This window comes from Orycteropus afer, unplaced genomic scaffold (genome assembly GCF_000298275.1).
Source record: "Orycteropus afer afer isolate SDZICR_OR568_19922 unplaced genomic scaffold, OryAfe1.0 scaffold00212, whole genome shotgun sequence".
Taxonomy (NCBI): Eukaryota; Metazoa; Chordata; class Mammalia; order Tubulidentata; family Orycteropodidae; genus Orycteropus; species Orycteropus afer.
The window spans coordinates 4,660,342-4,673,540 of record NW_006921799.1 but is presented as its reverse complement, the minus strand read 5'-3'; the positions used below and the strand labels follow the sequence as shown (position 1 = coordinate 4,673,540).

At 37.4% G+C, this 13,199-nt stretch overlaps 1 protein-coding gene across 1 annotated transcript in view; it reads left to right on the top strand.

Moving 5' to 3' along the window:
- Positions 1 to 13,199, top strand: part of PIBF1 (progesterone immunomodulatory binding factor 1) — a 529,275-nt gene that overhangs the window by 4,182 nt on the left and 511,894 nt on the right. Inside the window, exons 2-3 of the mRNA XM_007948312.2 lie at positions 8,225 to 8,325; positions 10,661 to 10,859. Coding sequence (XP_007946503.1) covers positions 8,225 to 8,325; positions 10,661 to 10,859 — 300 coding nt within the window. The remainder of the gene's footprint in view (positions 1 to 8,224; positions 8,326 to 10,660; positions 10,860 to 13,199) is intronic.

Below are 13,199 nucleotides of genomic sequence, written 5' to 3'. Positions count from 1 at the left end.
AGATTACAGCCAAGAAAACCCTATATGTTACTTTGTAGCACATGAGGTCACCATGAGTAGGAATCGACTTCATGGTAATTTTTTTTTTTTTTTTTCCTGGGGGGGAAGCTTCTGCTTTCCTTCTTATAGAGACCCCTTGTGTTACACATGGTTAAGTGCTTGACTACTAGCCTATAGGTTGGCAATTTGGCAATTTGAAACTACCCAGTGGCACCTTAGAAGATGGGTCTTGTACTCTGCTTTCAAAAGGTTATAGTCTTGAAAACTCAACCCTGCATACGTGGGGTTGCTATGCTATGAATTTTTTTTTTTTTAGTATGCTGCTGTCCCCTATTTTACTCACTTTATTCCTTTATTCTTCTTTCTCCTTAGCCATCAATTTAAACATGGCAAAATTTTCTTTGGTTATCTCTCATTAGAGATCTGTGGGTTCCTTATTCCCTGGGAAATAAAGGGGTGCATCTTCCCAGCTTGATTGCCACTGAGTTAAGGGACTTAATTTAGTAGCCAGTTGAAATTTTAAGAATCATAGCCTTAAAAAAGCAGTAGTTTCTCTCCTTGTGCTAACAATGTTCTTGATTTGAAAAATAGTAATTATGAGGAATATGTTGTTGTTATGTACCATGGAGTCTGACCCTACTCATAGTGACCCCTCCTTGGGTTTCCGAGGCAGTATCACTATGGAAGTAGATTGCCCAACCTTCTTTCTGAGGAGTGGCTGGTGGGTTTGAACCGCCAGCCTTCTGGTTAGCAGTCAAGTGCCTTAGGCACTAAGCTACCAGAGCTCCCATGAGGAATGTGGAAAATCATATTTATTGATTCAAGGCATTTATTGAGGTGTGTTGCTGAGGCATAGAACGATGAATATCACAATTGTTAATAGTGACATTCAAGGGAGAGGAATGATCAATAAACACTCAAACAAGGTATCTTCAGAGTTCATATCATACAGAGTGACTTGGTAATAGAGATTTCCTACTTTAGTCACCAAGCTCTTTCTGCTAAGGGCCAGACAGTAAATATTTTAGGCTTTCAGAGCCACATACAAAGAATGTTGGTGGTATAGTGGCTCAGTGCTTGGCTGCCAACTGAAAGGTCAGTGGTTCAAACCCACCAGCCACTCCACGGAAGAAAGATGTGGCAGTCTGTTTCCCTAAAGATTTACAGCTTTGAAAACCCCCTGGACAGATCTGTTTTGCCCTGTATTGTTGATATGAGCTGTAATTGACTCCATAGAAATGGATTTGATTTTGATGGGGGCCACATATAGTGTAGCATGGATCTTGGCTGAAAGTAAAGAATACCAGAAAGATGTTTACTTGTGTTTTATTGCTATGCAAAGGGATTCGACTATGTGGATCATAACAAATTATGAATAACATTATGAATGGGAATTCCAGAACGCTATCAGGAAGTGTTTGTGTCAGGGTTGTATCCTTTCACTATACTGAGCATATAATCCGAGAAGCATATGTGAAGAAGAACATGACATCAGGATTAGAGGAAGACTCATTAACAACCTGAGATATGCAAATGACACAATTTTGCTTACTAAAAGTAAGGTAGACTTGAAGCACTTACTATTGAAGAGCAAAGACTGCAGTTTTCAGTATGGATTATGCCTCAACATAAAGAAAACAAAAAATCCTCACAACTGGATCAATAAGCAGCATCACAATAAATGGAGAAAAAGTTGAAGCTGTCAAAAATTTTGTTTTACTTGGATCCACAATCAATACCCATGGATCCACAATCAACACCCATAGAAGCAGCAGTCAAGAAATCAAATATCGTATTGTACTGGGAAATCTGCTGCAAAAGACTTCTTCAAAGTTTTGAAGAGCAAAGATGTCAGTTTGAAGACTAAATTGCGCCTAATCGAACCCATGGTATTTGCATGTGAAAACACCTCATGTGTGTGTGAAAGCTGGACAGTGAACAAGGAAGATGAAGAAGAGTTGATGCCTTTGAATCATGGTGTTGGCAAAGAATACTGAAAATACCGTGGACTGCCAGAAGAAGGAACAAATCTGTCCTGGAAGAAGTACAGCTGGCATGCTCCTTGGTAGCAAGAATGACCAGACCTTGTCTCACCTACTTTGGTCATGTTGTCCAGTGGGACCATTCCTTGGAGAAGGATATCATGCTTGGTAAAGTGGAGGGTCAGTGAGAAAGGGGAAGACACTCAACAAGATGGATTGACACAGTGGATGCAACAATGAGCTCACTTACAACTGGACAGTGTTTCATTCTGTTGTACATAGAGCCGACTTGACGGCACCTAACAACAAGATGGTGTATACTCTTTGTCCCTTTTTTTTTTCCATAATCCTTTAAAAGTAGAAAACTCATTCTTAGCTCATAGGCTGCACAAAAACTGGATGTGGGCTGGATTTGGCCATTGTTTGCTAACCCTTGCTTTAGATTACTGTAGTTAGAGAGGCCGTTGGCAGATTTTAGGCAGTTAGAGTTACATGCCATTTTGTATTCAGAATATCACTGAAGTGATACAATGAGGGCAGACAGGGTTGAAACAGAAGACAAGCTGTTGCAAATAATCTAAATGTAAGAATCCTATGTTAGCTTCATCTACTAGAGCAATTAGCTGCTCTGGTGGCACAGTGGTTAAAGCATTCGGCTGCTAACTAAAGGGTCAGTGGTTTGGTTGAACCCACCAGTCACTCTGCTAGAGAAAGGTGAATCAGTCTGCTTCTGTAAACCCTATGGTGTAGTTCTACTCTGCCCTGTAGGGTCACTATGAGTTGGAATCAACTCGATGGCAGTGGGTAGATACTGGAGCTATTTACAAAGGAATGGAAAGCTGAGAGTTAAACTATAAATTCTGTTTTGAACATGTTAAATTTTAGATTCCTGGTAGACTCCTAAATGTAATTAGAGTTTAGAAGAGAGTCTGACTCAAACATATATATGAACTATACATCAGCATATAAATGACATTTAAAGCTATGGGTTTGGATGACATTGCCTAGGGAGAGAAGAGGGTTGAAAACCAAGGGGCAGCTGAACATTTAGGAATGGGATAAAGGAAGAAAATCCAGAAGACAATCCCTAGAAACGTACGGATATTCATAGAATTGGGAGGAAAACCAGAGAGTAGTGTCATGGAAGAAAAAAAGAAGAAATGGTCAGCTCTTAGGCCATGCTAAAAAGTCCACTAAGATAAATATGTAGGGTTAAGCATTGGACTGGCATTATGGAAGCAATCCATACAAGAATAATTTCTCTGGAATGGTGTAGGACAGAACGCACTGACATTTTACTCTGAAGGAGAGCAGAGGAATGGTGCAGTAGTGAAGGAAGATTTGTGATCAAAGGAGTGTAGTTTGTTGTTTGTTTTTTAACTTCAGACCAAACATTTTGCTTAATGATAGGAATGATCCAGCAGAGAGGGGAATTTGATGATGTAAGAGAGAAGAGCTCGAATTTATTAAGGATTAAATTTTAGGAAGAGCAGGAACACTTCTTCCATTTACACAGGAGAAATGGCTATAAATGCTTATAATTTTATAGCTTTATGGTCAAAAGAAGAACAATATCGGGGCCTTTCTGTTTTCAGTGATGCTGAAAGTCAAGATAAGCTGACTGATGTAATAAATGCTCATTGCGTTTCTTGCTCACATAAAGACCAATGAGGAGTGTTCCAGCTACCCTCTCTGGTAGCTACCCTCCAAGTGGTGACTTCCAGGGCCAGATACCTTCCATCATTGGTGGTATTGCTATCATTTTTGACATATGGTCTCCAGGGCTGTCAGGGAAGGAAAAGAGAGAAGAAGTATGAAGAAAGCTCATGTGCTTTTAACTATCTAGAATAACTAGTTTTTTTTCATGTACATTCCACTGGTAAAAACTAGTTACATGATTCCATGTAAATGGGAAGGGATTTGGGAATAAAATTTGGCTGTGTGGTCAGTAAGACAAAATGGGTTTGATGAACATCTAAGGAAAGTCTTTGCCATAATATATTTTCTGTTCAAATACCTGTTTTGCTTTTCCTTTTTCAACATTTTCCACATATATTTTAAAACCTGATTGTCAAGGTCTAAAAAAATCCCTGCTGGAATTTTTTGTTAAAATTACATTGAACAAAGTATGATACAAAGTGGAAAGGAAGGATTAAAACTCTTATTTATTCACAGATGACATGATGTTTATTTATAGGATGTAAGGTAAATATACAAAAATCAGAAGTAATGCCACATAACAACATCAGACAATTGGAAATTTAAATTATGTCAAAAAACAAAATGTTTAGGGGTCAGTTTTACAAAACATATATAATAGCAAAATGTATATTGAAAACTATTAGACATTGCTGAAGGAAAATATATAAAGACCTAAGTAAATGCAGAGATATATAATGGATTAGAATACTCAGTGTTGTTAAGGTATTAGTTCTTCCAAAATTGGCCCATACATTGATTATAACCCCAGTCAAAATCACAGCAGGTTCTTTTGTACATTGAAAAGCTTATTGGAAAATTTGTGTCGTTATTCAGAGGGCCTGAAATAGCTAAAATAATTTAAAAAAAGTTGGAAGACTTTCACTACATGATTTCAAGACATACTGTAAAGCCACAGTAATCAAGAAAGTTTGGTATTGGTATTGTTGTTATATGCCGTCGAGTAGGACCCGACTCATAGCGACCCTTCCTTGGGTTTCTGAGGCAGTATCACTACAGAAGTAGATTGCCCCATCTTCCTTCCGAGGAGTGGCTGGTGGGTTTGAACTGCCAGCCTTCTGGTTAGCAGTCAAGTGCCTTAGGCACTACGCTACCAGAACTCCCATGTATAAGGGTAGACAAATGGATGAATGGAACAGAGTAAAAGAGTTTGAATGGAACCATATTTATATCATCAGTTGACCTTCAAGAAAGGTGCCAAGGTCATTCAAATCAAGAAAGGAAAGTGTTTTCAACAGATATGCTGGAACTATTACATGTCCAGATGCCAAAAAAAATGAACCTCTACCCTTACCTTACACCTTTTACATAAATTACCTCAAAATGGGCCATCAACCTGAACATTAGAGCTGAAAACTGTAAAACTTAATGGAAATTTCTAATAATAAAGAAAGATTATGGAGCAGTTCTGTGATAATGGGAAAGTTCTACTCTTTCGTATAGGATTACTTACTGTGAGTTAGAAAACGACTCAGCACCCGATGATAACAATTTTAATGAAAGCAAATCACCAGGTCTTTTTCCCACATAGCTGCTTTATGGGTTAGAAGCACCAGCCTCAGTTAGCAGCTGAGTGCTTAACTGTTTCATCACTGGGACTCTTTTCATTAGTGTTCTGGTTACCTAGTGCCACTCTGACAAGAATATACCACAAATGGGATGGCCTTAACAAACAGGAGATTATTCTTACAATTTGGAGGCCTTAAATCCAGTTTCAAAGTGCCAGGCCCCTCAACCTTGGGGTCCAGCTCTGCTTCCTGCTTCTGGCCCACTGGAGCTAGAGGTTTTTCTTCACTCAGGCAGCTGCTGGCTGCTGAAGCTGAGAAGCCCCAAGGTAACAGTCCTGATGTTACCAATCCACACGACAGGCTATTAATTTAAGTCCATTGTGAGCCTGAGTCCCAAAATCGGCAGAGCATGGCAGGGCTGCTGAACAATGACATGGCTATACACAGGGTCCAAGTTTGCCATAAGCTAGAGACCATTCCCAAAGCTGCTGCTTATATAGGGGAAGCAGATCACATACCCAAAGGCAGCTACTCAGCAGCTTGTGTAGCTCCCACCATGGAGTTAATTGCCAGTCTCATCGTGGGGAATAACTACCACCAGCTGCATAGCCACTCAATCAGGCCCAGCCAAGTTGACACACAAACATAACCACCACAATTAGTAATAAGGGAAAAGCAAAGTAAAACCACAATGTAGTATTGTGTACCTGTAGAATGGCTAAAATTAAAGACAGACTTTAGAAAGGGTCACAAAGATATGAAGCAACTAGAATGCATAGAAGGGAAATACCAAATGGTGCAACTTCTCTGGATATAAAAAGTATGTCACACAAAGATTCATATGTGAATGTTCACACCAGTTTTATACAAAATAATCAAAAACTGGCAAATAGATAAAACATTGTGGTATATGTATAGAATGAAATTCTATTCAGTGGTAAAAAGGAACAAACTGTTAATATGCACAGCAGCATAGGTGAATCTTCAAAGGTAAAGGAGCCAGACACAAAAGGTTTTATATATTGTGTGATCGTTTTAAAATGAAATTCTACAAAAGGCAAAACTAGAGTGACAGAAACAGGTCAGTTTTCAGGTTAGGACACCTAGAATACATAGATGCCTCAGCTCTTCTCAGTTCTTCATGTCCTAGAAGATGCCATATTATAAAAAAAGAAACAATTACATTGCCAGTACTACTGCGACAGAGTTCTGAAATCAGCAATGTGTAAAAAACAACTTAGCTTTGTTTCTTTAATGGTAACCCAATATTATGATTTGTAACTAGTAGTAGTTTTCTGACATTTGAAAAATCTGATGCATCCTAGCATGTCTTCCTTGGAGAAATTTATCTTTCAATAAAGAAACAGTTTCTCAAGAGTGCTCCAAACCAAAAACCAAACCCACTGCCATCAATTCACTTCCGTCTCATAAACCCTCCTGATAGGACAGAATAGAACTGCCCCGTAAAGCCTCCAAGGCTATTACCTTTACAGAAGCAGACTGCTACATCTTTCTCCCACTGAGCAGATGATAGGTTTGAACCACTGACCTTTCAGTTAGCCACCAAGTTTAAGCACTTAAGCTTAAGCCACCAGGACTCCTTTCCTCAAGAATGCTATCCCTGACTAAATGCAGAGAGGAAAAACACTGTGAAATATTTAAAAGCACATATTGAACTTAACAAAACTAGCTTTGATTTGATAATTTATATAATTAAGAATTTTTTCAACTTAGCTTTTCAATAACACTCCAGAGCATCTTTTGCGGAAAGCTAAGAACAGCCTGACAAAATATATAGTGAGCAATGTTATGCTCAAGAAGCAAAACTTCTTTCCCGTCTCTTTATTCCAGCGTCACCTAAAATTTTTTACAGAGTGTCCCTAAATCCAAGAGGTATTCTTAGAAAGACATCTTTTACAGCTTTTAAATTTTGGCAATTTATATTTTATTATAAATTAATTTCTTGAGCACTTATGTATCACACTAATAATCTAAATGTTCCCATAACTTCTTAAAATTTATCCCTTGGTAACTTAAAGCTGAAGATGACAAGACTTCTCAAGTGATTTTTGGTAGAGATTTTGTGAGGGCTAGTTCTTTAATCACAACCAAATAAAGCCACTGCCATCAAATCAGTTCTGACTCATAATGACCCTATAGGACAGAGTAGAACTGCCCCACAGGGTTTCTAAGGCTGTAAATCTGTATGGAACCAGACTGCCTCATGTTTCTCCCATGGAGCAGCTGCTGGGTTTGAACCGCTGACCATTTTTGGTTATCAGCTGAATATGTTAACCACTGTGTCACCAGAGTGTGTCTTGATCACAAAGCATCTGTTTATTTCATATTACCTTTCAGATTTAAAAGGTGCTTCAAATATAGTATCTTCACAATTGATATTTGTGGTCACCCATGAGGTAATCATTTGAAGATGTGTGGTAGTGATATAAGCTCCCTGGGTGGTACAAATAGTTTACACTTCTTTACTAACCTAAGGTTAACGGTTTGAACCCACCTAGCAGCACCACAGAAGAAAGGCCTAATGATCTGCTTCTGTAAAAGATTATAGAAAACCCTGTTAAGCAGTTTTCAGTAACGCATGGGGTTACCATGAGTCAGAATGGACTCAATGACAATAGGTAGTAACGGTAAATGGATCTGGTAGTACAAATGGAGAGTCTGGGCTGGGAATAACAACTCAGGGGACGCACCAGCATAACAGTCCAGTATCAGTGAGCTTCCCAATGAGAATGGGAAGAGGAAAGAAAACAATCTGTTAATGGCAGCTGGCAGAAACCATTTGGGAGACAACAGTTTCAAACTACAGTTTCAAAACCATTTATATGAACAAGATGCAATTTGTAGACATAACCATTGCCCCCCCAAAATAAATCTCTGTTTTTAACCTTTTTGTTTTAAATGCTTTTTTTCTTCAATATTTAGTATTTTTCAAACAGTAGGTTTTTATGATGAATTTGAAAACTGACCTTACAATTTACCTTTTTCTCTATTAAGATTGAAGAATTGGAAGAGAAACTTAATGATGCACTTCACCAGAAGCAGCTGCTAACATTGAGATTAGACAACCAGTTGACTTTTCAGCAGAAGGATGCCAGGTAAGAAAAGTTTAAAAATAGCAACAATGTGTATTTTGTAGCTAAAAACCAATTTCATTACCCCTTCATGCATATGATTTGTAAGCTAAAATAGAGAAATTTTAAATCAGAGATAGTAATAATTGTTAAATCCAGATGAACAAAATGTTGATTACTTGATACAGTACACAAAATACAAAAAAGAAAAATCAGAATTCAGAATTGACTCAATAAACATGTATTGACCAATGTATGTAAACCATAAATGCAGTGGAAGCTCTCTAAACTGACTACAACTAACCTGTTTTCTAAATTAACTTCTCTTCATTTGATATGTGCTCCTGACTAGGTGACTTCTGATATGCCTATGTACTTTCTCCAGCTCTATTGTATGCTTATCAAGAAGCTGTGATGTTTACTTTCAAATGTGTTTAAGCCAGTTGTATTTAAGATTATATAATTTAGTTTAAAATTGATATATCAGTTCAAAGAAGATGCATTGTATCCATTAAAACTATAATGTACTCTTTGGAACTGTTCAAAAATTGGTGGGTGACTAGAAAAAAAGTCAAATGTCAGCAGGGCAAGTTTAAATATTGAAGACAAAAATAAAAAAAATCTATGAGAAGTACCCTGCTTTAAAAAAAATAAAAATCTGACAAATGATTGACCATTTTCATATTACATAAAGACCTCTGGTGGGGATAGTTGTTAAGACATTTGACTGTTAACCAAAAGGTTGGTGGTTCGAACCTACCAGCTGCTCTATGGAAGAAATATGAGGCAGTCTGCTTCAGTAAAGATTTACAGCCCTTGGAAAGGCAATGGCGGTATCTTTGAGTTAGAATCGACTCAATGGCAGTGAAGTTGGATCATATAATGTCAGTGCTTCTCCAACTTTAGCATCCAACAGAAAGTGCTGTTTGTTAACAGGATTTGTTAAGATTGCTGGGCCCCACTTTTGGCACAGGCTCTGATTTGGGTTAGGACCTGAGTATGTGCATTTCTACCAAGCTCCCAAATGATGCTGATGACCTGTCCTGGGGAGCACATTTTGAGAAATACTGCATTCATCAGCAAGGCTCTTACTCTAATTTATTTGTCAGTAGACTGAATGATGCTGAGAGGGCAATTCAGAGGCTATTACAGTAATTCGCTTGATGGCTAATGGTAGTAAAAAGTGATTGGATTCTAAATATATTTTGAAGTAGAACTGATAGGATTTCTTGGTGTATTAGATGTGTGGTTTATGGGAAAATGGAGTCAAAGATGGCACCAACATTTTTGGCCTAAGTAAATGAAAGGATGGAATTGCTGTCAGGGAAAACTGTAGTGGAATAGGTTTATGGGTAAAGATCATGAATTCAGTTTTGGGCATAATAAGCTAGTGTTGTCTTAGTAGATATCCATGGGGATGTATATGAAAAATCTGGCCTAAATTTATAAATCTGAAAATATAGATAGTATTTAAAGTCATGAGACTGGATGCATTCCTGAAGGAAGTGAATATACACAGAGAAGACAATCAAGGACTCCAGCATTAAGACAGACCAGAGAAGGAGACTTAGTTGATGCCACCAGTATAGTGGGAGAAAAATGAAGAGTATAGTATCTTGGAAACCATATGAAGAAAGTGTGTCAGGAAGGAAAGAGAGACCAATTTTGTCAAGTGATATGTCGGTTATGGATGAAGAGGATTGAAAATTTATCATTGGATTTAGCAGTCTGAAATTAAAGGTAGTGAAATGGGTCAAGGGTTATATTTTTTCTTTGTTCTTTTGTTTTAAGATTAAAGCATGTTTGTATGTTTATGGGAGTGATAGAGTAGGGAGGGAAAAAAAATCAGGTGGTCACTTTCTGCTCAAAATTTTTAGGTACTCAACCAGCAATAACAGCATCTGCTACATGTATTCTTTGAGAATGATGAATATATGCAGATTTCTGTTTATATTACCTCATTGGTTGAATGAATGCCCTGTGATGGTTCAGTATTGTTATCTTAAAGTATACCTTAAAGTACCCAGATGAGGAAAATGAAAAATCACTTTAATGGGTAGAGTCCAAAATAGATATCAGAGACCTAAGCCATATTATAGAGGAAATGTGTAATTTTACCATTTTAACTTCTAAAATAATTCTTTAAGAATATGAATCTCTATTTAACAACTATTTGTCTGCATAGTTATTATTAGTATAGAATTATAACTTCACGTTTAACTGGTTAAGTAAGCATTTAAAACTAAAATAAAAAATTCTGTTTGGCTTCTCATTTCTCAATTTTACGTTACTATAAAAAGGAAACAAAATTAAATCTCAAAGATTTTTTAAGTTTGCTATACATTCTCTCTTAATATAGAAAATATCAAGAACTACTGAAACAAGAAATGGAAACTATCCTTTTGAGACAGAAACAACTAGAAGAAACAAATCTTCAGCTAAGAGAGAAGGCTGGAGATATTCGTCGAAATCTACGTGACTTCGAGCTGGCAGAAGAGCAATATATGAAACTAAAAGCTTTCCCTGAAGATCAACTTTCTATTCCTGAATATGTATCTGTAAGTATCTTGTATCACTTTAAAAAATCTTTCATAATTTTCGGGTGGAATCTGTAAAGAGAAGAACTGGACAAGTCATCTCTAGCTATTAAATAAGCAGGTTTGAAAATTAAAAACAAAACCAATGTAAGTCTGGCATGTCTGATCTAGTACAGTATTTAAAGTTTAACTCCAAATAGCTCATAGTATTCTAATTTGTAAGATGTCTGTAAATTTGCAGAGACTGGTTTTTTTTTTTTTTTTTAGTTAAATAGATCATTTGCTTACTCATTTCATGGAGGCATAAAACTTCCAGGTTAAAGAGTAGGTGCTGTAGGGAAAGCATGGCAGAGTGGAAAGGATGGTGCTTTAGCATCAGGCTGACCTGAGTTTATATGCAGGCTTGAGCGCTCACTGTTATTTAACCTTGGGCAATGTATATAATTTCTCAAAGTGGAAGCAAAATGTGAAAAAAAAAAAAAGAAATCTTTTGTAGTTTTCCTATTCACAAAGGGAACCCTTTTGGTAAGAAAAGAAATCCTTCATATATTTTCAGACTAAAATTTTACAATTTATATGGTAGCCCTTTCTATATACTTTTGGAATACTCAAATGATACATTATTTTATAGCCCTGATCTAAAGATGTTGAGTGGTATCCACATCACCAAATTTTAAAGGATTTTAAATGTTGATCTCCAAAGCCAAGCAATAAACAAGGTTCTGAAGTTAGGTGCTGCATAGTCTATAGAAGGGAATATTGTAGGAGTCCCTGGGTGGTGTACATGGTTAAGCACTCAAGTACTACCTGAAAGATTGGCAATTCAAACTCCGCTAGAGGCACCTTGGGAGACAGGCCTGGTGATCTGATTCCAAAAGCTCACAACCTTGAAAATCCCACGGAGCACAGTTCTACTCTGTATGCATGGGGTCACCATGTGTTGGCATTTACTCCATGGCAGTTAATAGGAACAGCATGACTACTGAAGCTTTGAAGGTTGTAAAGGAGATGAAATGTGCCATCTTATTGAAGGTGTTTACCACCGTCAGGATATGACTAAGGGCTAGACTACACATAGAAAGGTATTATAGAGAATGGTTAGGTTGTTGAAATATTATTATATCAGAGCTAGCTCCTCTGATTTATACTACTTTAATTACAAAGATAGGAAAATGCTTACATTAGTTTGTCTCTCATGTTCCAATGAACCATGCCCCATAAATTGATAAATTCCAAGTGTATTGAAATAAACAATTTGGACAGGCCAGTTATATTTACATAGTTAAAAGCAGTTTATGGATAGAAGGTCTTATCTAGGTCATAGCATGTTCCTTAGGAGATCTGGTAGACATCATTCATTTTGCCTCAATCCCTGTAGGAAAAAAGTAGGCCGGAACTTAACTGAGCAAAGAATAGAATATATATACAAGAAGAAACCATGAGGTTTACTGCTAGAAAAAAAGAGAAAATAGCCCGTCCATACATTTGCCTGAATTCCTGATCATTTTCTAATTTTAGTATATATTTATCCTCATGATAAATATTCCTTTCATTTGGTTAGGTTAGGTTGAGTGGGATCTAGTCCTTAGAACCACACAATCCTGACTGGAACGTGAACAAATCAGGAAATACATTAGAGGTAAATTAGTCTATAGCTGACCCCAAAAGCCTGGTTATGGGCCTCTTCTCTTTAGTATCTATTTCAAAAAACCAAACAAACCCAAACTCACTGCTGTTCAGTTGATTTTGCCTCACTGCGACCCCTCCTTGGGTTTCCAAAGCACTATCTCTATGGAAGTAGATTGCCCAGTCTTCCTTCCATTCTAATAGTACAAGGTTCCTCATTCAGGGTTAAAATGAAGTTAGGACATAGAGGATCTTTACCCATGAATTACCTCCTCCCACTTGACATCTCTCAAGTTCTTTATCAGAAACTAAATGTTATCACTATTTATTTATTTATTTATTGTGATTTGGGTGAAAATTTATAGAGCAAATACACTTTCCATACAGCAGTTCACATGCTTTGTCTGATGACATCGACCACAATTTAGCACAATGCAACATCTCCCCTCCCACTTCCTCCCGATAGTTACCTCTTCCCTGTGTCCATCTCTCCATGCACTCCTACCCCCTGAGCTGTCTCCCTATGCCTGAACAGCCCTTCTTTCTCTCATGCTTATTCTCTCAGGGAGTTTATCTACCTCAGGTAAGTGCTCAAGTGATATGCCTGTCTATTGTTTGGCTGGAAGCCACAGGTGTGTGTTCAATTCCAGACCTGAAGGGCAGCTAGGGGCCATAGTCTCAGTGGTTCCACCAGGCTCCCTTGGACCAGCAAACCTGTTCCCAGCTTTTTTTTTT